This window comes from Poecilia reticulata, linkage group LG9 (genome assembly GCF_000633615.1).
Source record: "Poecilia reticulata strain Guanapo linkage group LG9, Guppy_female_1.0+MT, whole genome shotgun sequence".
In the NCBI taxonomy this organism is placed as follows: domain Eukaryota; kingdom Metazoa; phylum Chordata; class Actinopteri; order Cyprinodontiformes; family Poeciliidae; genus Poecilia; species Poecilia reticulata.
Genome location: NC_024339.1, coordinates 26,598,678 through 26,624,123, shown reverse-complemented (window position 1 = coordinate 26,624,123; position 25,446 = coordinate 26,598,678). Strand labels below are relative to the sequence as shown.

Below are 25,446 nucleotides of genomic sequence, written 5' to 3'. Positions count from 1 at the left end.
GTGGTGAATATATTATAAAATACACATTCAACACAAAAGTAAAAATCTGATTTATACTTCGTGGCAGTTCGTTACCAGAAGAAAAAAAAAACGCTCATCTCTTAATACCAAATTAATTATTGTTTAGAAAATATAAATGCTTTTAAAATACTGCTTATCTGCTTAGACACAAGGAATTTACAGTTGGTAATTTTTGCAAAAGTGAAAATCAGATGTTTACTTTGTGGCACTTGGTTACCAGTAAACACACTCATCTCTTAGCAACAGATTATTGTTATAGCAATATAGAATATTGTTATTGTTCAAAAAACATAAGATTTATTCTGCTCTTTTGAAATACTACATATTTTACACTACTAACTACTTAACAAGAATTGTTCAGTTGGAGAATTTTCAGAAAAGTGAAAATATTTTTTTTGTCACTGGTGGAAAATATATTACAAAACACACATTCAACACAAAAGTAAAAATCTGATTTATACTTTGTGGCAGTTCGTTACCAGAAAAACAAACAAACAAACAAACAAAAAAAAAAACGCTCATCTCTTAGCACCAAATGAATAACAAGTAATATTGTTTATACATCATAAGCTCTTTTGAAATCCTGCTCATCTACTTAGAGACAAGAAATTTACATCTAATAAATTTTGCAAAAGTAAAAATCAGGTGTTTACTTTTAGCAACTGGTTACCAGAAAGTGCTATCATCTCTTAGCAACAGATTAACAACAAATATTGTTATTTTTCAAAAAACATTAGATTTTTTCTGCTCCTTTGAAATACTACTTTTTTTACACTACTTACTATTTAACAAGAATTGTGCAATTGGTGAATTTTTCAGAAAAGTGAAAATGTTTTTTATTTTTTGTCATTGGTGGTGACAAAAAATAAAAACAGACATTCAGCACAAAAGTAAAAATCTGATTTATAGTTCTTACATCTTACATTGTGCAGTTGGTGAATTTTGCAGAAAAGTGAAATTATTATTATTTTCTTTTCTGTCATTGGTGGTAAATGCTGTATATTAAAAGATACAAAATAATTAGTTTTAATTTGGCTCATTTTTTAACTAATTACGTCGCCACGGTTACTCAAAATGCCAACAGAAGTAATAGCTGCATGTTTTGATATATATATTGTAGGGGTGCACGCAGCGGTACAGTGCCTTGCTTTGCAAATGCAATGTTCTCCTATGCTTTGCTATGGCCGATCCAATGAGAGTAAATGACACACCATTGTAAATGACACACCTGGATAAAATGTGGTTTTCTCAGACGTTTGCACTAATATCAGTGATTGGGTGACTTCTAAAGGCAGTTTGATACAGATTATTTTATTTTAGGTACTATAGTGAAAGAGAGATTAATAAATTCACAAACACTTTTTAGGTTTTATTAGTAAAATAAGTAAAATAAAAATCAGGTGTAATCTTAATTCTTTTTCAAAATTAACATTATACCTACCGGTAATCTTATCAAAATTATGTGGAATTTTGTTTTGGACAAATAAAATCCCACTAAAATAAACTGAGGTTTGTGTTTGAAGTAATCAGGACAACTATTAAGGATTTGCAATGCAATGTGTAGAAGATATTAAGATATGAAAATGCAATTTTGAATTACTTTACATGTTTAAAAAAACAAAACAAAAAAACACATACCAATTCAGTATTTCTTCAAGCTTTGGGGACTAAATTTCAGAAAAATTCAGTTTCTGATTATGTGTCATACTACAAATTACTGTGTGCATGTTATTTTCTCCTGACTGCTGCGCCTTGTGCAGACAAGGGTCATTTCTTGATTTGATTACCTGTGCATGGCTAGCTGTTGACTGCATGAATTTTCCTCACACCGATTCCTCCTGCCGGATCCAAGTTTTGGCCTGAGGTGCTGTCACAAAAAGAGGCACAAAGAAAAGTGAGGAGGGTTAAAGGTGCCTCAGTTAGTCGAGCATGAATTTTTGCAGATCACATGAACTACAAGCTCTTTTTTTCTGATCTTAACCGGCACACAGACATGAGATAAAATGAGCGAGGTGCGCTTTAACTTTTCCTGCGGTGTTTTGTTTCTTGCCAGTCCTGCTTCTAATCCTTCTGCAGCTGTGTGTGATTTTCCATGAAATAGCCATCAACGTAAATGGGGCTCTCAGCACACCAACCTTTAAATACAGTATAAAAATCAGCCATCTGGAACAAACATGAGTGTTTTTGTCTGTTGATTAGCAGAAATAAAAAAAACAACTGCAAATGTTACTTCAGTTACTTCAGATCATGATAATTTTATTGACTTGGACACTTAGTCTTTATGGGATATTTTAAAAGATAATTAACGTTGCTCAATTCCCAGTAAAGGTTTAAAAGCGTAGGTGGCACATGTCCAATCTCACTGGAGCCCAGCTTTGAAGCTCCTGAACATTTCAGTACCACATTTGGAAACTGAGTTTGTTTTTGTTTCTGCACACTTTCCATACGTATACCTTTCAAACCGGAAAGTGTAAATAAATAGGCGTCTTACGACAGAAAATTTTGACGGATTGGTGAATGGAACCAGTAAATGAGTTATGTAGCTTGATAAAACTTGTATAGACAAGTGAGCCTACATGCAGCTTTGTTGCTTTTATGAGTGTTGTGTAAACAGTAGACACTACTTTGGACATTTATCAAGTCATACAAATATTTGCTCAAAATGCAAATAGTCAAGTTCAGTTGCCAGAATGATCAGTAGACAGACAGACAGATTTATTACAGACTCAAAGTCCAAATTACATTAAAAAAAAAGACAAAATCAGAATCAACAGATCAGTGTTTTTGGTTTGGTATAAATTATACTGTCTGAGACAGACTGGCGACCTGTCCAGGGTGACCCCGCCTCTCGCCCAAAACGGGTGACAAGGGTGTATAGAAAATGGATGGAAATGGATGGATAAATTATACTAATACATTGGCAAATATTTATCAGTAGCTATTCTAGAAGTGGAAAAGCAACAGACCAGTCGGTCATGTGATGCATTCAGCTGACTCTGTGTAATTGAGTCATTAATTTAAAGGGGTGTGTTCCAAATAATAGCAGTGTGGACTTTTATCACTGAGGTCATTCATTCTGAGGAACATGCAGTGTTAAATTGTCGACCTTAAGTTAGGGACCAAGGCAGCAAATGTTCTACATGCTGCTTATGGTGCATCGGAGTAAAACAGTTTTGAAGAAGTGTTTTTAGAGTAAACAGCTGATTAGAGGGGACAAATTATGAAGAATTGAAAAACATGTTGGCTAAATTGATTTCAGATGTCTTAGAAAGGAGACCAAAAACATAAAGAAGAGGAAAAAAAAAAAAGAAAAACTAAGGTCAGTTATGGAAGAATGGTTATATTGCATATACAATAATCAGCTTACATGTGAAGGCTGTAACAAGGATGTGAAGCCAAACTATTGTCATAAAGTTGGTAAGTTAGTGAAAGTTTGTGACTTGTTCTCACAGACGGATGTCACAAACTATTGAACAAAAAGGGCAACTCGACAAAATCCGCAACAATGTACGTTACAAAACATAATGATTTCATTTTATAAAATCTCAAGTGTAACTCTAAACCTCTTGGAAGCTGCTCGTTAATGGTATCCACGGAGTCCAAACTCTGTCGGGCGATAGGTGATGTAGAGATGGAATGAGATGAAGAGGTTGCAATTAGCCAAACAAGACTTTGACAGGCCTTAACAGACATTGAGCAACATTTTGTAAACTAACTGATAAAAGTTTGTTCTGTTTGGGTGTGTGGGCTTCAGGCAGCCTGTCAGACAACCTCCAAACACTAAAACAAGCTCAGTGATTCAGTGCTACAAAAGCTGGAAATATATGAAGCAAGCAGACTTTTTGAATACTTGTTTTTTCTTTGTGCAGATTGATCACAAATTGAAACATTTTTATTGATATTTTGATTTGTAATGGAATGCTTCATGTGAAAATGTTCATTTTTAAAAGCATTTGAGTGCTTTATCCACTGTTTTTAAGCACAAAAGTATTATTTAGAACAGAACTGTATCATCTGTTTTGTCAGATTATGCAAAAATTATGAGGTACTTCATGTACGAAACGTAGGAAAGCATAAAATCCCTTCTATCTTCAGTTCTCTCAACAGCACAGATTTTATGATAAGTTATGGCCACTGCAGTCTAATCAAATACATGTTCCACAGAAACAAGGGGGAAAAAACAGTTAGAAGCTGTCCAAGAAGATTTATAAAGTAAGGGCTGAGAATTTAATGTCCAAAGTAATAGCAGAAGACAGTCGGTGAAATAATTTATTACCTTGGGATGTTGCTACTTAAAATATAAAAAATAAAAATGAGAAGGAGCAGAGATGCAATAAAACAAATTTCATGCATGAATGGTTTCTTATTATTGCTGTTAGGTGAACAAAAAATATTTAATTTTTCTTTTATTTTGTGTTATTGTTTTTACATGCTTTCACAAGCTAAAACTTCTTGATTTGTAGCCGTTACACAAAGGCCTTTGAGAAACAACAGTTCACTGCGAGGAAATCATCTCCATGCAATTTTACCAAAATTATGCTAAATAGTGAAACCATGGCACATTAATGTCTGATTGTGTGCATACCTGCGGGCATTTGCATGCGTGAACAGCAGTGTAACCTTCCCTGCTCCTCCTTCCTGTAGCTGGACTTTCATTAATCACAGGGTAGGTAAAAAGAAGTAAATAAAGTAATTGAATCTAGAAGCCATAAGGCCTTGTGTTGTAGATTAGCCATGATATGTTGACCTTCGCTCCAGGACAGCTTTTGTACAAGGTAAGCTTTTCTACATGGGAAGTCAACAGGGTTGTAACACTCTTACGTTCAAGCACAATACATGCCTGGATAAAATGTGGTTTTCTCAGACGTTTGCACTAATATCTGCTCTTTGTTGTGAGGTATGTCCCTTCAATGTTCAGATTAGGCCAGAATTTTGAAATGGAAAAGGAAGGATGTGGTTTTTAAAATATTACAAACTAAGAAGTGCAGCTTGTATTTGTATTCAGGCCAAATTAATTAATATTTTGAAGGACCACATTTCACTGCTACTCCAGCTGCAGAGGTTTTGGAAGATTTTTCTTCCAGCTTCAAACATGTAAGGGAATGAAAATTGCACAATACCTCAAGCTCAGAAAGGTTGGATGATGAGTGTCTAAAAAACTCATTTCAAAAAATCTTCCCGCACTCAATTGAAAAAAGGTCTGAATTTTAACTGGGACATTTTTACAAGTGAATGTTTTTTTCTCAGGAAAAAAAAATTGCAACATTAAAAATATTAGTTAATTAGTTAAGATTGACTCACATTTTCCTGACACTTTCCTTTCTTTACCACGTCCCCATTTGTCTCCGGAAGTTATAATATTTCAGCCACGACACGATGAACCTTCCTAGCTGTGTCTTTGATTGATGGTTTCTTTGCCTGGCTCTAGTGTGTGGTTTGACAGTCGTGTCTTGGTATCTGCACAGAAAATCTGTAATGTTTACTTGTTAGAAAACTTTGGAAGGTGGCTGGAATGGATTTTATTTGAGTTTTAGAGTAAAGATCAACATTATAATGAATGAAATCAATTAAACACATTTTTTTCTTCCAGTTATGCACCACTGTGTGCCTTTTTACAAGGTTATCATTCAAATGTTTAAACGTTAACTAAAATTTAGCTCAGGTTTTTTTTTTTTTTTTGTGATATTTTATATCACAGTAACAGTGCAGCGCCCTTTAAGTGTGTTATTTATCTGACTGCTTGGTGCAGATCAGCATATAAAACATTAGAAAATTTTTGAGTGCAACTACTGAGGTAGGAGAGGCGGGGGGTAAGATATGTTCGTGCAGGGGAAAAAAAACAACAAAAAAACCCCCGTCAAAATGATTAACCTGAACGGCCTGAGTGTTCAACCCTGTGGCAGAGAGATAACGGAGTCAGGAGTTGGTTGAATGCAAGACTTGCTCCAGGTATGGTTCCAGGTTGAGGATGTGCATCAGTGACAACATTTCATGAAGCGTGGAGAGAATTTCAGTTCAAGGCCAGTGGTGTTGAAAGTGGTTTCAAAAAATTAACCTTTTTTTCTTTGATTAAAGATGCTTAGCATGTACTGAACTTCTTTTATATCGTAAAGACCAGTTTTATTTGCACCTCTATTATTTACACCTCTGTTGTGTAGGAAGACAGTAGACAAAAAAAAAAAGTAAAATTATGAAATTGATGCTTATAAAAATAGTAGTGCTTTTAGACCTTAATTTTGATTTTTAATATTACAACCACATGTTTGTTAGGATCATATGTGAAGAAGGTTGTGCATATTTGTGAACTGGAAGGAAATTTACTCATAGTGTTTTCATATGATTTACAAAGCAATTGTGCCAGAGAGTTTTATTGAATCTTCTTTGATCTGATACACCTAATTAAAATCTCGATTCAATTTATTTTATTGAATTTTGCATGTAGTTTTTAAGTAACTCTGGAAAAGCTGCACAGATCCACAGCTCAGGAAGGAGAGTGTATATACATAAAAACGTTTTGTAGAGCAGTTTAAATCTTGAGTAACAAAAAAGTCACTGTTGAGAAGTAGCCGTTAAAAGTCTCATTTGCACTTGTAGTCAACTCGTCAAACATTTAATATAATTTTACCCAGTTTACACAGACAGCTTGGGAGAGAACATCACTACAAATATCCATGCGACGTCGTCACAGTGAGCAGAATTTGCAAGAAGGTTCTTCCAGAAGCAGCTGACCCAAACACAACTGAAATGGATCAAACCTGACAGCATGTTCATGTCTCAAGAACACTAATGCATTTTACACCTTCTCTGTTTTTTCCTTTTTGTGGGTAAATATTCATTCATAAAGGTCAGGGAGCGTTTGCGCTTTGGCTGGTGCATTTGCACCCACATTAAGTTCTTTTCATGTGTGAAAACTATCGGATTGATCCAAAATGCGTAAAGTGAATGAGGGCAAACATCTTGATTCACTAGAAGCTTTTTACTGGTTTTGGAGCCCTTTACCTTCTGTGAACTGTGTGTGAGTGTGGGTTTTTCTAACCACACTTTAAATACACACGTATGGCTAAGAGGTTGAGTTGAAATGGATCGTAGGTGGAAATCCAAGCAGTCACTGTTAGGTGCTTTTATCTTATTGTCCAGAACACTGCACAACATAAACCAAGTTAAGAGATTAAATAGGTTATTCATTACCTACATTAGATGGAAAGAACTTGTCAGAAATTTATAATATGTAGAATGGACATTGTGTTCTCCAGAATTATGAAAACAGAATAAACTCAAACATCAAAAATCAAGTTAATAAAACATTCTATTGCAGTGACTACGCAAGTTTATTATATTAGCAGATTTAAAAATATGTTGTACTCCTGTGTGAACATGAAATAATTAACTGTGTGTGTGTGCGTGCGTGTGTGTGTGTGTGTGTTGCCTTTGCTGTGGTCTTGTTTTCTATAATGTGAGCATGCTGAGATGAAGGGTGTAAAACTGACAGTGTCCTCCACCATCAAGAGGGAGCATGTTTACTTTTCCGTCATGCCACCATCTTGTTTCATTTCTTTCTGCTCTCAAAGATTCTCTGGCCATCTGGGGATGAAACTATAAAGTGCTTTAAAAAATATATGAGCACCCTAAGTGGGGCGGCTGTGGGAAGAGTAGTCATCTTGCGATCAGAAAGTTTATGGCTCGGTTCCAGAGGTTTTTGGGTTTTGGTGATTCCAGAGGTTTAGGTACCACCTCTGTACCTACATGTGGTAAAATATGGAGTCTCTGAAATGTGATGTTCATTCCGGAGAGTTTTTTTTTTTTGACAAATAACTGACAAAAAGTGGTAGCCTGGCTCAGTCCAAAATAAAATTACACGTTTTGAACTATCTCATGTGGAAGAAGGTAATGTTGTGGAAGCCTTTCTTCCTATGTTATTTGTAACAGAGGGAAATTTGCAGTATGATGACTGGATGTTGGATTATGGTGCCACTCTGTTGATAGTGGAAAACAACTATTTGGTTTAAATAACAGGCCAGGTTGGAGAATAATTTGAATATTAGAAAAAAAAGTGAGAAAAGGTTTTAGAGAAGATATGCACTTATGTAATAATTTTATTAATGTTATTTTATTTTTTCAGCACTTTCTCATTTGTTGTTGAGTTATAAAGCACCTTCATTATCCAGTACTCCTCCTCCAAACACTGATACTAATTTCCCATGTACAAGGGCAAACCCCCACACAACTAAAACATGGTTCTACACTCAAACAGGGAAGATGAGTCATTGCTGGTGTCTTTAATTGGGACCATTTAAGCACGTTATGTGTGTCTCGTGTTCTGCCTACTTTTTGTTTCTACAAAATTTCCTGCTGTTTCTCATTACTTTCTCATCTGCAAGGATGGATAAATTAAGACATTTATAAGCTTGAACTACTTTGAACCTTTTCTTAAGTGCATCCACCTTTTTACACATTTAGCATATAAAGAAATCTTAATACATGGTGTGGAGTAGAATAAGTTACATATTGCTGTTACAATTCTCAACAGCGAGAATTAAAGAAATTATATTTGCTGGGGGGTTTTTTTCTATGAGAAATGGAAAGTAAGAGATTAAGAAATGTAGTTTATCATGAGTCTCAGCAGTTTTAGGTTTGGAATAAACAAAATTCACACTTTTGCTCATTTTAGAGACTCAAAAGATCCAGAAAATGTTTCTGTACAGAGTTGAGCATCATAAAATTAATTACTGTTTCCTGGACATCATATTCTGGAAGAATATATACATCACTTACAGTTGGAACTAGGTATTTATTTAAAAACACCACCGTTTATCTCATTGTCGGACAATAAACCTGTAAAAAGCTTTTTTCTTTTATATTGCTTAGGATTACTAAACTTATTTCTTTTTGTTAAATAAATAGAGTACAGTGTATTTTGCTTTCTTCAGATTTGGAAATTTGCAAACATCTCTTTAGTATTTGGTAGAACTACCATTTTGAAAGACAGATTTACACCCAAACTTTAATTTCCTGGCTGATGTCTTGAGTTACTGCATCAAAGAACTTTTTTTTAATTGAATAATCTTTATGATATAATTCACATTAAATCAATACAAATGTTGACCATTTGAGTCTCTGTCAAAACATTTTTCCACTGTTGAACAATAACGTTTATCTCAATCCAAAATTACAGATCATTAAATACAAAGTAGCTGCATGTGTGTCCATTTTTCACAATCGACTCACTTTTGGTTATATGCAGGACATTTCTTACAGAACAAGAAACTCTCCCTGAGTGTATTATTTCATGAATTTCTTTAGACAATTTTAGACTCAGCTTTCTGGGCTGAGTGGAAAAGAAAAGGGGACAGCTGGAACATCTCTGGTCAGACATTGGCCAAGAGGCAGTTTTCTTTCTGGACAGATCCAGTCCATCACAGGGAGAGTGAGTATTCATGGAAACACTTTCACTTAAGGGGAATTCAGAGCTAGAAAATCTCCTCATGGAAACTAGCCAGAGTACCTGCAGAAAACCCGTGGATCCATGTGGAGAGCGTGGCAACTCCACACAGAAAGCCTCCAGCCAAGGCCTAAAAAACCAGGACTTCTTGACCTCAATATTATGAGACGACAGCGCTAACCCCTGCTCTGCCATGCTGCTCAGAAATTACGAACACAACCAAAACAGTCTATTTCCAACAAACAAAAAAACCCCAAAAGCTACAACAATGTCTTCAAACTGCATCCAGGATTGTTTTTACATAATCATTTTTTACACAAAACAAGGTACTGTTAGACAAAATGTGCACTTGGGAAAAAGATATATATAGTTTTTTAGGTTACACACACACTTCATCATGCATTCAAATGGCGAAAACATCTCGACTCACGCCAATATCTCTGTTTTGTCAGATTTCTTTGGTAAAAATCCTCATCGGCATCACAGCGTACAGTCTGTTAGGCTGTTAATACATTTGGGAAATAATATTTCTGAATGCTAAATTTATTGTTGGCAGTCGTGGACTGCTGTGTTTAGGCAATCTGTATTCATTGCCACCATGGGAGATGCTAATCATCCACAGCAGCACTTGGCCATAAATTCTCAACACTTTACACAGAAGCCTTATATGTCTGGGGATTGCTTTTGAGAGAGACATAAAGAAAGATGAGGGGGCCTTCTGTTAGCAGATGTAGAACAATAACACCTTGAACAATAATGAGTCAACACGACAAAAAGCTCTCGGTAGCTTCGTACCGTAACTGGATTAGTTGTTTAACAATTTCTTTCTCCGTTCTAATTACGCACTAGAGGAAATAGGGACTAATATAAGTCTAGATGGTGGCTATCTGAAATGTTTTATCTGCCTTTAGGCCATTCATTTGCTGCTTATCTTCTGCTTGAAAACGCACTGGGATTTAGTTTCAGGGAGATCTCAGGCCAACAAAACAAATAAAAGACCCCAAAGTAAACTCAATTTTTTTTTTATCTTGACAAGCCTAACAAAATAAATGAAAAAAAAAAACACATCTCAACCCTCTTAATAATCACCTAAACAAGAAATATTGTTGAAATAAACAAATTGGCAGCTCTTCCCTACAAACCAATGTGACCAAATATTCAGTTCACAATAACTTTACAATAGATGCCCATCCCTTTACAACAAACAATTGTTGCTATGGGGCCAAATGGTTCAGCAGTGCACTCCTTTGTCTCTGCTGCTGATTGATGATTGGCTTGAATATCTTTGTGTCTCAACCAATTACTAAGTAGGAGGATCCTAGTGCAGAACACCACATATGTTACTTCACTCAAAAACATCCTTATCCGGGAAGTAACACTTCATTATTGTATATTTAATAGTCTGTAAATGTGGGAGAGTTACTGTCAAAAGCAAATAATTAATTCAGTGTGAAAGGGTTTTTCTCACAAGGAAAATTTGAATCTTGGGAGGGACCAAGGTAGAATATCAAACCAAATCTTTTCTACAAAGCAAATCTGACAACTGGTATCAGTTTCTCACTGTTGTGAGTGAAATCCAACAGATAAGTGAAGATTTATGGGCAGGGAAGATCAGTGCATGATCTAGCTAACAGTAACTTGTATCTGCCCATGTAAGGCAAGAATTGAACTCGAAGGAAATTTAGTTTCACAATCCATGACCCTTTCAGAAATCAGTCATTTACAAGCGAACCAGAAGAAAAAGTCTCACTGGACTCTTTGTGCTTTCCACATCTGAGAACAAGTGTAATTGGTTTGTTTTTCTTTGAATCAATCAAACTTGCTTTTGACTGTAATACCCACTGGACTCTAGAGTGTCTTTGAAAATATTACTAAGCACAAACAGTTTTGAGCAGGCTAGACTTTGAACAAGATTTAATTCGTAACCAGTTTGTTTTTCTGTGTGAATTAAGGCTTTCCTGAGGATGTTAAGTTATGAAGCAGATGAGATTTGGAAAGCACTTTCATGCTTTTTTTTAGAGCAGAACAATGCTTGAGAGATGAGCAGCTGGCACGCAGTGAATCAGGTTCAGTCAAGTTTGAGAAGTGTGGCAATATGGCTCACAAAAAAACAATCATTCGCTTTTCTGTGTTTTTCTGATATCATTTAATGAAAATGTCTAATGTTCTACAAAGATAATTAAATTATGAAGCTAGTGGTTATTAATTATAAGGTGGCTTCAACTGAAAGTATTGTAGAAGCTTAAAATTTAGTGTTTTTCCGTATTTGTATGACTGTAAATTTGTTCATCTCTGCATGTGTGTGTGTGTGTGYGYGTGTGTGYGTGTGTGTGTGTGTGTGTGTGTGYGTGTGYGTGTGTGYGYGTGTGTGTGTGYGTGYGTGTGTGTGTGTGYGTGCGCGTGCGTGTGGGTGTGTTTGCGTGCACACAGGCAGAGTTTCCTTTTCCCAATTAGCCATGACACAGCTGTGCTTTCTCCTCCTCATCTGCTCCTCAGTGGGTTTCAGTTGAACAAAAATCCACTTTAGCTACTACAACATTGCCTCCAAAGCTCCAAAGTCATCAATATCAATATCAATGTTTGATCTCGCGCAGCTGCAACCTCACATGCAAACACGTATGCAGGAAAGAACAGGAAAAGCCGGCATCCAAAGGAAATGGGAAATTGATTTTTTGGAAAACGCAAGTCACCACTTTGCCGCTTTTTTGCATTCTGCCCCGCTGATGTACGGCTGTGTGATGTGGCATGGCACAGTGACGCGGTATCTCTTTGAAGTAGGAAAGACCCCTAAAATATTCTCCTTATGTAACTGTCCCTGTTGCAAGGCCACACAAGGCTGCGCGAGACGCTGCACATTCGTGGGTGCAATCCCGAAAAGGAGCGCTCGCATGCCCCAGTGTGTGCATACAGTAGGCATGGATTTGTGCACTGGTGCTGCCTCTCTTCTGTGAATTATGCAGACAAGGACGAGAGTGCATGAGGGGAAGATGAGGCAGTTACATGGCTTTTGAATTAGAAGAGACAAACCAGCAGCATAAAACACAAGCACCATGTGAAGCAGAAAGGGGTAGGAGTGGAGTCAAACGTGGATGGATGTGGAGGGAAAAATTGATCAGAAAATGGAAGGAGCAAGACGTCGAGGATATGGCTTAAAGAAGTGAACCCACTGAGTCCCTTGAAGGGAGTGACAGAAATAAACATAATTGTTTGACTTTCACTGGGGTAATGACAATTCAACTACAGACAGGAAGTTAAAGTTAGGAACAGCTTTCGGCAAAACCCTTCATATCAAAATTTTACATGTTTTTAAGGCACTAAGTTTTAATTTAACTCATGAATTATTATTTTCTTGAAAACATTATTTTCAGCTATGTAATTCTTTGACATGTATGTATGGATTCAAGCCAGTTTTGATTTCTCTTAAAAAGGTATTATTTGAGGTGTTCTAACAAAACATTTCTAGCCTTCTGTCCTTGAGCGGATATTATATCTTACATTCAGAGGTGGTTAAACAGAGATCAGCAAAGTTATGATTTGCTTTATACAGTATATGCGTGTTTGGGGAGGTATTTGCTTCAAAACACCTGATGAGTTTTAATGTTGTAGTTTAGGTATTCAGATAATAAGAGGAAAGTGAAGGAGAATAAATAATGAGTGAGCTCACACAGCTCAGGGAGTTCTCACACACGCACACACACACACACACACACACACACACACACGCACACATACGCACGCACGCACACGCACGCACGCACACGCACACACACACACACCTTGTGAAGATTAAAACACACAGCATAGAAAGATCCTACTGCTGCCTGGACCTGTCAGCTTTCAGCACACCTTTATGACACCGCACCACCTCATTAAGTAAGTAAGCATGTAAACCACGTTACAGCTCATGTTCTGGTTATGTGCTGGAAATTACAAAAAAAACAAAAAAAAACAAGGTTTATAGAATGCTTTTAGCTGGGAGACATTCAGGTAACAACTCTGCTGCTTGAGGGCAGTCGTGTTATTTCAGTGGATGGCCCTTCACTGTCTCAGGGTGGAATGTGTTCAGACTGCTAAACTAATGCAGAAGAAAAAAAAAATGATTCCAAAGGGGATCCGAGTTCCCTCAGTTCACGGCTGTGTTTAGTGCCATCCCAACATGATCCGACTGCTCTTGGACATTAGTGTCTGTGAGTATTTTCTATTAAAAATATTGCTAATACAACAAAAATGTGTATTATTGTTGTTACACATATGTCTCCTTATGGACGAGTACAACAAAGTGTTTCTGAAAAACGTTCTACTGTAATGAGAAAGTGTTTTGATAGAATAAATGAGTGTTTGTTTTTAATCGTGTTGCTCATGAATTATTAGGTTTTTCTAAAAACTGGTTCAGTCTGGCAGAAGTAGTGACGCCTTTCTATTTTCTTCTTCGTATTCCCCCCCTATGCGTTTCTGTCTGTTCTTCCTTTTCTAAAAATTACTCCTCACCTCTCGCCTCTCCTGTGCAGGGATCGGCCAGGGCGTACCAGTCGTGGCTCTTATCGTGGAGGGAGGCCCTAATGTGATCTCCATTGTGCTGGAGTACCTCAGGGACACTCCCCCGGTCCCTGTGGTGGTGTGTGATGGCAGCGGGAGAGCCTCAGACATCTTGGCCTTTGGACACAAATACTCAGAGGAGGGAGGGTATGCACTCACATCTGCACGTGTTACAGTAATATAGTTATAAATTCACCTACCACAGCTACAACAGCGTCCTATATTTAGTTTGTTTAACATATCGCCTTGAACTCGAGAGTCCCAGTCAACCTTGGTTTTGTTTAGCAATAATTAGATTTAATATTCTTGTTTTCCTCAAGCTATCGATCTGACTTTGTTCTTTCACGTTTTCCCTTCTTCTCCCGCTCCTTCCTCTCTTTACAGCATAATTAATGAGTCTCTTAGAGACCAGCTGCTGGTGACCATCCAGAAGACCTTCACATACAGCCGCACACAGGCCCAACATCTGTTCATCATCCTCATGGAGTGCATGAAGAAGAAGGAACTGGTTAGTCATTTTTCCTTTCCACTTGGGCTCTTTATATGTGGCTACATGCAAAACCCAGCTCATCACAGACACAATTACAGCACCTCAGCTCATACATATTCATGCCTGCAGATGCAGTAAAAACCAGTTAAATGGGCTGTGCTTAGATGGAACAATAAAACACAAAGTCTGACACACATCAGGCCGTCGCGCACATCATTAACCTGCAAACGGCATTGTCCCTAAACACTTTAGTGTTTAGGGATAAATGTAGCAACATGTAGCAAAGTAAGCTGCACAAATGAAGCTTTCTTATCGTAAAACTTGGATTATAACAGATATTATTACTTTGTCCTTTATGTATGTTAAGCAGATGCAAATGTATTCAGATGACATTTGAGACAAGCTGCCCTGTACCTTGTATCCCTTTGGCAGTGTTTACCTCAAAACACCGGTCATGTTACACGCCGACTGTGATCATGTCGCTCATCTACTTAGGATATGTATTATACCAGGTGCGGGCAACTCAGATCCGAACAGGGCTGGTGTCTGGCATGATTTAGATTGTACTGTGGTCAACTTTTGATTTAATTCAAAGAGAAAAAGAAAAAAACACAACAAAACCTCATCAACTTTAAATGAATACTTCTAAAAATCTTATACTTAGAAGCTGCAAACTTTTAAGTTTGTAAAATAAATCGACATTTATGTTGTTGATTCATAAGATATTTGATGTGATTTACTTTTGTTGTTGGGGTTCCATTATGTGGATCACAAGAAATCGTAAGAAGAAGCATGTTTGGCCTTCCTGTGATATGGATGAAGTTCTTCATTTCTTCCACTGCTCACTTGAACAACCTTCCACCAAAAAAAAAAGAAAAAAAAAAGAGCAGAATCAACGTTATCTCCTGTAAAGCACCTGAAACATGATTGTGTTTTGTGTTTGGGTGCTACTGCTGAACCAGCACACTGCGGTACTGTATATTTTTCTAACACACCCACATGCACCATTGTTCTTGCACAGATAATAACGTGATGTTTTTTTTATGGTACATAAAATGCCTGCAGCATTTACTGCGTCTTCACTCTGCAGCAATATTAGCGTATTTGCTGCTTTTTTTCTTTTTTTTTTTGCTTTCGCACAAGCTTGATTTAAGCCAAGTGTTTGGAAATAGAGGAAATATCTGCCAGATCGGGGACTTCCCGACTGATTTTGTCATTTACCTGTTAATAAACTGCAAATACACATATCGCAGCATTTTCTTAAAATCTAACGTTTTGCAAAATTGCAAAGGAGGAGTCCTGCAGAGCCACTAAAACCACAAGACACGCATTTAAAGAGGCATAATAGCCTTCACTGTTATTCATTTTAAGTCATCACTTCCCTTTTGTGCTTCTGCTTTTATAATAGCACTATCCTACAAGGTCAGAAACAAAGCATACGAAATAGGCACACATGCATTTTCACAGACAGTCTTTTCTGTGTTGCCCTGAATTGGTCATAGCTGTGCAGCATGTAAATGGACTGATTTCACCCTCTGTGGGATTCCAACAAGTGACTGATGCTCACACTGACAGAGCCTCTGAACGACAAGAGCAGCGGAACAGCAGAGCGTGAATCATTCGCCAGTCGCAGCTATGAAGTTCAGATGATCCGATACTGCCTGTCTCTGAACTAACAAGAGTGTTACCACTGTCATATCGAAAATGAGCACTAAATGCCAGATATCGACAAAAATAGCCACAGTGCAAACTGATATTGTAAAAGAAAATGCACGTGTGTGTGTTTTATTGGGGTGCGAGAAGTCAGCAGACGGTATTGAAAGGAGTTGGATACTTTATCTTGTGAAAACCACTTATCTGAGGTTGGGTCATGGAGACAAAGGGTCAAGCTAACCCTAGACATCCCTCTCTCCAGCAACAGCTTCCAGTTCGGTTGGAGGATCCCAAGGTGCTCCGAGGGAAGATGGGGTGTATTTTCCTCTCCAGCGAATTTGCTTCAAATTGCTCTTTGCAGCTCCAGATATTCATTATTACCTGCGCAACCAATAAGGTTTTCATTTGGCAGACTTCCAGTAGCAAATAAATACATTTTTGCATTGTTTAAGAAGTGACATGGGAAAATAACTATACATCCTCTCAGTGGTGAGAAAAACCACCACAGGAAATGTAATTGTGAAGCACTTGCCTTTTTTGTGCTATTTTGCTGATTGTTAAGGAAAAATTATTGTTTCTGCACAGGCACATTTCATTTCCATCCTCATTGCATAAGGTAGCACAAACAGGACTGCAAGACTGGGCTCCCTTTGGCATTACCAGTCAACTGCTGCTGCCAAAAATGTAGGAAGCCAATTTTTTTTTGTCCAATTATTGGACTATTGACGCCTCTCTTCACCCGCTCCCCTGCCTTATGAGTGGTGGGGGGTGGAGAGCACAAGATGGCCATGTTGGCATCTCAGAGTGCGCTATAAATAATTTAACATAGAATCATCCTTATATGTTTAATTTGGATTAAATATTGAAGAGAACTCTCCAGCCCACGGTGTTCCTCAACCTTCTTGACAAGAGAAACTAGGAAGGAGTTCGAGGAACATTAAGGAAAGTAGGAGTGACTTAAATGGACTGCAAGCTGGAGGAGGGAGGAAAAGTGGAAAAAAAAAAAAAACGAGCTACAGGGCAGAGATAAAGACACAAACAGAGATGCAAGGAGAGAACAAGTTCATTATCGGCAGGGGAGCATCCCTCTGTTTACTGTGCAGTAGAAAAAAATCTCGACGATTTAGCATTTTCCCCATGACAAATAGACAAGTAGTTTTTAATGTTTTACACTTATGTTCTCAACATGAATGCAGTGCCAGAGATTTGTGGGAGTTGACCTTCTTCAAGTATTGTCCACGAAAGGATTTGGAGAGCTCAGTGTACTGGAAAAGTGTTTTTGCTCGTGTAGCGTTGGCCATTAGTTGTCTATGAATGTGTGGCAAGATCAGTAGGCTCTTTGACTATCAAATTAAGATAAATGTTTTCTAACGAGCTCGACCCACTGAAGTGTGAAGTTCAATCTGTGCTGCATGTTTAAAGTTTGTACATTACCAACGCTGAAGATGCAGAAATTTTCCCAACAAAGCTGCGCCATAATGAGAAGGACTGCACCGTTTTTTCCAGTCCAAAGTCAAAGCTTCATCCTTCTTTTATCTATTCTGCTTCCAACAAACCTCCTCTTTTCTCCTTCTCACTTCATTGTCCACATCTTATTGATAATTTACCGTATCTTTATCTCTCCACGTTTGTTTTTAACTGAAATTATAGCGTGGACATGAAAAGCATGCGAGTTCAACACAGAAGCAACCTTTTCTTGTCCACCACATTTGTAAATTTGCTCGTTTTGCAATAACTGCTACCCAACACCCGTGTCTCGGACGAAACGGAGAACAACAAAAAGAAAACCTGTCTGTTTACATTTTGCTCGCCTTCATTGGCGAGTCTCTGGGGGACTGTCGAGATTAAAGCAGCTCAATTGCAATGTCACAGAGGATATGCTGCACATCCCCTGTGATAACAGGTAGACCGTACCCGAAGGGTCACCTTCAGGGTGTAATTGGATAAACTGAACAGTGACGACGAAGACAGAAAAAAGCCAAAGGACTGGACGGTCCAATAGTAAGGTTGCGTGGGAGGAGCTGTGAGATGAGTGTCTGCAACAGATGGTCGGAGGAATAAAAGGGAATAGAGGTGTCTGTTTAGAGGCATATATGGGAGCTGAAAATAGACCCAAATGTGAACATCTTCTGTAATTATTGTTCTTCTGCTGCACAATATTCCCTCCTGGTCCTGAAGGCAACCAATAATACCCTGCCAGTGTGTGTGTGCGTGTGGGGGGGTGTGCGTGTGTGTGTGTGTTTTAGAAAACTTGTGTAGGGAAACTCCCTGATATGCTAACATAAAAACAACAGGGAACAACGGGCAAATAGCCGGAACAGAAATCTTTATTAATGAAAACTTATTGAAGAACAAAAATCCCCTTAAAAATTAAGCATAAGCTAGCAACCATGTCCCTCTGAAACTGTCTTCATTTTTTGTTCCCTTGATCTCAGAAGAATATTACAAAGATATATGCACATGGTTTAACCTTTAAAAGTCGCTATGTGTCAGGATAGATAAAACAGACGCAAAGTGGCATTCTAATGAGGATTTTATGCTCATCCTTGTTGACCTCACGACGTCAAACACCAAAAACAAGGATGCCGCCTCTGTCGGGGGGTTTGAGGTGTTCTGTTATTTCAGCCTGTTGTGCAAATCCTAGGTTTTAAAACATCCAATTTATATTGAGTTTTTTTTTTAACTCTGAAAGAAAGTCTGGTGACAAAACCACAATACAGACGGCCGGCCGATAGAGAGTGGGTGGACTCTGTCACTTTGCTTGATCCTGCACATCCCTATTTTTAAAATTTTTTGCATTCAGTTAAAGTGATGTAATGAAGCAGAAGGGTTTAGTCACAGAGGCTATTTCTTTTGCAGTGGTGACTCTACATCAGTACACCTGAATATTCCCTAAAAGCACCATTCACTGCAAAATGTTAACCATACACTTCAAAGAAACGCCTAACAGTAACACCTATGACTGGTGTCTGTCCTACATGTTTTAGTTCTCTCCCTAGAGGTAGTAACAACCTCCTCAGCATTTCAGTGTTTTTGCTAACGAGCCATCATTTGATACAGATGGGTTGACCCACGGAGAGAAGTAAAACACGCAGGACACTGACTTTTCAAACCCCTGACCTATGAGTTCAACACGTGTTGTTACAGTTGTATATTTTTTTCTGAAGTGGCATCTACTGTTTCAAATGAGAACTGCACTGAGCGTGGTGCATCTGAATCATCCCACAGGGGGCAAATACTTTTTCACCCCCTGCATATGTGCTGCAAAAGTTACATAAACATTCCTAAAAAAAATACTTAGGCTTATTGCCTACAGGTCAAACCACACATGCTTCCTCTGTACTCTTCTCACTTGTTCATAGCAGGAAGATTTCTTTTTCTGTATCAGTGTCTACAGTGTAAAAAGAGAACTGCAGTGTGCTGTGAAACTAAAGCATCAGCGTAGAAGGCAACACCATTCACATGAACACTGAAACTGACTGGGAAGACCTACGCTTACATATATCCACTGTAATCGGACTAATCTCTGTTGAATTTCAAGCAAAGAGATGCTGTATGTGTGTGTGTGTAGACACACACACACACATACACACACACTTATGAAAACTCACTCATATTCTACCTCCTGGGTTTTATGGTGCCAAAGTGTCACTATTCCTTCAGAAAACAAAGCGACGTCCCATCAGCATACAAACTGCGTACAAATGATGAATGAGACGACCGACAGACTTAACCCACAACACTGCAGCATCTCCCAAAGGGAAGCTACCATCGCAGACGCAGAGCCTGCAGATTCCTGAAGCTCCACAAAATGAAGCTATTCAGGAAAGGGGGCGGGGCCAGGGGGCTGCAGGCATGGAGGTGGGAGGAGATGGATGGATGTAGGGATTAGAGGAATAGCTCATTAGGTATTCAGAACACACATATTCTTCCATACAAAGCTCCCCCAAGGTGCCTTTCACACATTCATACATAAGATCATGTGCCCACACATGCATGCATGCGTGCGTGCGTGTGTCTGTGCCCCTGCATCCGTGTTGCAGCTCAGCATGTAACAAACAAATGTGACTTCAAAAGCCCTGAGAAACTGGGGTATTCCTCAGCTTCCCCCCTCAGGTGACTTCACGGCATCAGTGGATCATCCAGTTAAATGTAGCTGTGGAGTACATGATGAGGATTTTTTTTTTTTTTCCAGAAATCGCTCAAACAGCACACACACACACACACGCACACACACGCACACACACACACGCACACACACGCACACACACACACACACACACACACACACACACACACACACACACACACACACACCAAATAAGAAACAATGGTTTATGGTGCCGGATAGAAGCAGGAGTTCCCATTCATTTGATCCCCCAATTTTTTTCACGCTTTTCTTTCAGCTTCTCAGATTCCTTCCTCTCAAATCCCCTCATGCCCTCCTCTCATTGAATCGACTGGGTTTCAGCTTTGTGATGTCTTTTTGCCGTGGAGACTGGCGACAGTGCAAGAGTCCGGTGTTTTGTGCAGTACACCCAATCAATTCTCCTCTTCTCTCCATCAGAAGCAGTGTTTTTAGTGAAAGAGTTTAATACAGCAAAGGAAGGCACTCCACTGGCTTCCTTATTGTGATTGAATTTTCTTTGTGCTGTAAGCCTTCATGCACTTGCCGAAGCGACAAAAGGACGGTTCAAGAGGAAAGACACTTATTGGCACTTCTGAAAACAGACACTTACTCGTGTTTATTCCTGCCTCTTTCTCGTTTTCTCTCAGATAACGGTTTTCCGGATGGGCTCTGAGGGTCACCAGGACATTGACCTTGCCATCCTCACTGCATTGCTCAAAGGTAGGTCGGGTCATATAAGTGTGTGTGCTGGAGCTTGAGTGGCTTCAATTACATTATGTCCCCCCAATCACTGTAGAAATTGAGAGGTTTTTGAGCAATAAAGATTTTTTTCTTTTTCTTTTTCAGAAGCGTTCTAATTGAACTCCAGATTTATGAAGAGGCATTTGCTCAAAAGCCTTTTATTCCCAAGGTGGAGTTTATTTGGAAAGAAAGCTGCTGTCCTTCTCAGCATGTAGCTAAAGTCAACAATTCATTTGATATAAAAGCTTAAACACCCCTGGTAAAATGCCAAGATTTTGAGATGTCAAAATGAAACCAACATGAACTGCGGAACAAGCAAATTTGTTATTGGAAGAGATATCAAAACATTTAAAAATGCATCTTTTTAGTGCAGGTAATGGGATTTGTGTTGATAATGATGTCATGCAACCCAAGGTGGTGTGACCACATGGCATGCTGTTTACTTTTGTGGAATTGGATATACTAAAACTGTAAATTTAAAGTACAAAAAAACACTTTCTGACATACTATCAGGATATGACTTCCTGTAACTGTGACCTGTTTCAGGCTAAGATAAAAAAAAACTGTTTCGAAAAAAAGGACTGTAATTGGAAATTGGTTGTGGTATATTTGTAAAAATAACTAAAAAACTTTTGAACAAGAATCAAACCTACAGCTAACGAGAAGCAATCACAAAATTGGACGAAAGAGAGGGTGAGGTTAAAAAACTGAAAATATCCAGAGAGAGCGATAAAATAGAGACCAGATGTGATCACTGACTAAAAATAAGTCCTGGTTTAAGGTGGAAAACAAAGGACAATATAAAAAAAACATAACTCACTGACTGAAACACCTCAGGTGCTTGGAATAAAAGTACACGTCTTATGATGTATCTACTGATGGGCATCTTCTTCAGCTTTAGGAGTCTCTCAGCAATCAGGATGGAGGGAAGCTTGTAGTGAATTAAACTTTCTACGGTTTTGGTGTGAGCTTAAAAAACAAATGAACTCCTGTAAAATCATCAGTTATTGTTATATCAGCTGGTCATTGAGATAAATGGTTATGGGAAGACGTGGCCGCAAGTAACTTTGGAAAAGTCTCTTCTGAAGAATGCACTCGTTTTCTGTTTTGGTTTGAAAATTACATTTTTATGAGGTCTGGAGGTACTTTGGAAAAGATCCAAAAAGGATCACCTGAGAGCAAGATCACTATAACTGATGGGCTCACCGTTTACACCATTACTTTACACCATTATCTTCTGCAGCAGGACACACGCATAATGCCCCCGTCTCCGTATGCCACAGTTGGGATAGTGTTCTTGAAGCTCCACTGTTTCCTCCAAGTGCAATGATGAGCAAACACTTTAATTTTAGTTGAGTCAGACCACAGCGTGTGCAACAAAGACTTTTCTGTTATCTAGCTTTTTATGTTTTCTTTCAAGGCATCTGGGAATTGTATGTAAGAGTTAACCAGACTTGTGAAGGTCCACATTTCTCTTCTTGACTGATCTTTTTATTTTCCCACAATGCCACTCAGGAAAGCATATTTTGCTTTAAAATGTATTTGCATGTTTGCCTTTAGTTATCTTCACTTTTGTAAATTAATCTATCAGAAGTCTTTATAGAAGCCATGATGTTTTCATTTGAGCTTTTTTTTTTTTACTTGTTGAGAGACACAGTAATATATCTCTATTGGAAGGAAACAATGAAAATATCTCTGAAATTATTCTGACATTTTGAAAACAAAAACACTGTTGGTAATCCTAATTTACCACAAACAGGAATAATCAGAATGACTCTTCAAGTCCACTCACAGTAGATAATAATCTTGAACTGGTTGCATAGAAATGTTTGAGAAAAAACAACAACTAATTTCTACTGAACAGGATCTAGCCAAGATCGTCTTCTCCAGTCATTTTACTCAAACAAGGCAGAACGCATATTCCAGTTTGAGCACTCGGCCTTTTCTTCTGCGTCCAGAGATGTTCAGGGGGATAAAACTTTGACTGGCAGTCTAAATAAATTCTATACACTTTAACAAATTGTTTACTTGCTAGTTAGAGAAACTGCTGGAGATAAAGTTGATCAAAGTGTGCACAGTTCAGCTAAACCTGTATTGCTCTGTGTTCTCACACATCTCCCAGGGATACACACACACACACGCACACACACACACACCACTGAGGAATCCATATTTCTGATTGTTGTTCAGTAGCTCGTATTGACCATGGTTTCTCTGGTTTCCTCGGGGACAGCGGCTCATTCCTTTTCACGCTCACATTTGTGCACATAAATACAGACCGAACCGACGTATGCATGGGTACGAAGGAGCAGCAGGTCCTGTGAGGCTGCTTAGCAATTCAGAGCAAATGATTGATTATCTCAGGAACTGCGTTTCATGAAAGCACTTCAGCCCGCAGAGGAGGAAAAGACACAAACTACAGTTTGTAGAGGAAAAGTGTGAAAGAGGAATGCGTTTTAAATAATTTATGTGCAGCATTGATGGCGCGTGATTTCTCAGCCCGTTTTTCGCTCCCCGTTTTTGAGCTTATCCCAGATTTGTCCACTCTTGTTCCTTTAGTTTGCACATGCTTTAATTCCACTCACATTCTTTTCATATTATCTGTTGATCTAGCCATGATTTTTGTTCTCCTTCTCATCCCTTTTTTATTTTCTCTCGCGCGAATTGTGACAGGAATGGACTTCAGACGAACAAGCAAAGGAGGATCAAAGACGGAGAAAAGAGGAAAATTATATGAAATAAATTGGGAAACTTAAAGATAAGAGAAGAGCCTAAAAAAACACACACACTTAATGGTCAACACTGTGACAGACGGCAAATTAACATGCAAGCCTTGTTCTGCTGCACTGGAGTCAATTGGAGGTGTAAAATAAAATCCCTCACATCTTGCATGAGCGCTTTCTAAAACACTGGATTAGGTCTGTTTGCTGGGGAAGTAAGCTGCTGCCTGCAGCTCAGCTAAACAGAACAGAGTCAGACACATGACTTGAGGAGAGAACAGACCAAAAAGTACGATAAGTTATTTGAGTGAGTGAGCATGTGTGTGAGAGATTGAGTGACTAAGGGAAGTGGGAAAAGAGAAGAGTTGGAAGGACTCTCTGTGTAACTTAAAGGTGTGATTGATGGCTGACTGTTTGGCTCGCATCCCGAGGACCGAGTACGTAAAGTTAATTCACTGAGGCTCAGAACCCTGAGGGAGACACAATGAGAGCGGTGGCCTCCGATAAAGCAGCACAGTCACACTGGTTTTTAACATAGACATATCTCCGCTAAAGCGCTTATTAGTAGGTGTTGCGTCTTATTAGCGGGACTCTGTCTGAACTCGTACCGGTAAGCTCCAGTAATTCTGCTCAGACGTTTAAGCCACAGGGAAGGCGTTGTGTGAAGCGATAATGTTGGCGTGCTCATTAAAAATCACCCATTGTTGCATTACAGTGGCTTTCTTAGATTTCCTTGCAGTGAGGTCGTAAGTTTTAACAAGGACACCAAATTTTGGTTTTGCTTAATGAGAACTTAAGTGAGCCAGAAACGCGGTGAAGCAGCGACGTTTTCAACCGTGGTATTCTGAGCCCTTGTTCCCCCAAAACCTTGCAAAAGCATTCCCATGGTTTTGTTTTGTTTTTTTCAACTTCTATGTATTTATTTACATATTTTTTATTTCAATTTACAATTGTGAGATGCCAGGAAAATATTACAAGATTTTGATGTAAAAAAAAAAAAAAAAGATTTATGAATGAACATATGAAAAGTTAAGAGTGTACTGTTATTCAGCCTCCTTTACTCTCAATCCAGTGCAGCCATCTGTCTTTAGAAGTCATCTAATTAATACACTGTATCCATTTGTATGTTATCTGACCTCAGCAAAGATGCCTCTGAAATCTGCTAGCGAACAAACATCGTATTCACAAGAGACGTCAATAGGTGATGAGGTTTAGGAGAAGTTTAAAGTAGGATTATAATACAAAGCAATGTCCTAAGCTTTTAAAAGTTTTTTAAAAACTTAGCAAGCCATCATTTGAAAATATAGAGCATGACTGCAAGCCATTTAAACAGACAGGCCAGATGAGAAGACATTGATCAAAGAAGCTGCCAAATAGATTCATAGTATCTCTGGATGAGATGCTATGTCAAAAACAGACATTAGTGACCTTTGACATCTACCTAAATCAGACGATTTTCCACCCGGTTTATTGTTAATATGGGAAAAATTTGGATATGACTACAGACGTACAGTATATCAATATAACCTACAAAATATGCTTCTTTCCTCAATCTGTTTCCTTATCAGGAGAAATGCTTATGACCATGCTGTTGTTTCCTACACCAGGTGCCAACGCTTCAGCCCCAGACCAGCTGAGTTTGGCTCTTGCGTGGAACAGAGTGGACATTGCACGAAGTCAGATCTTCATTTACGGACAGCAGTGGCCTGTAAGAAGC

General features: G+C 38.5%; 1 protein-coding gene across 16 annotated transcripts in view; it reads left to right on the top strand.

Annotated features, from left to right (window-relative positions):
- trpm3 (transient receptor potential cation channel, subfamily M, member 3) overlaps positions 1-25,446 on the top strand; it is a 162,483-nt gene that overhangs the window by 101,949 nt on the left and 35,088 nt on the right. For all 16 annotated transcript variants that reach the window (XM_017306744.1, XM_017306747.1, XM_017306742.1 and 13 more), the window contains exons 7-10: positions 13,969-14,143; positions 14,381-14,504; positions 20,916-20,988; positions 25,337-25,437. In XM_017306744.1, the coding sequence (XP_017162233.1) occupies positions 13,969-14,143; positions 14,381-14,504; positions 20,916-20,988; positions 25,337-25,437 (473 nt within the window). The remainder of the gene's footprint in view (positions 1-13,968; positions 14,144-14,380; positions 14,505-20,915; positions 20,989-25,336; positions 25,438-25,446) is intronic.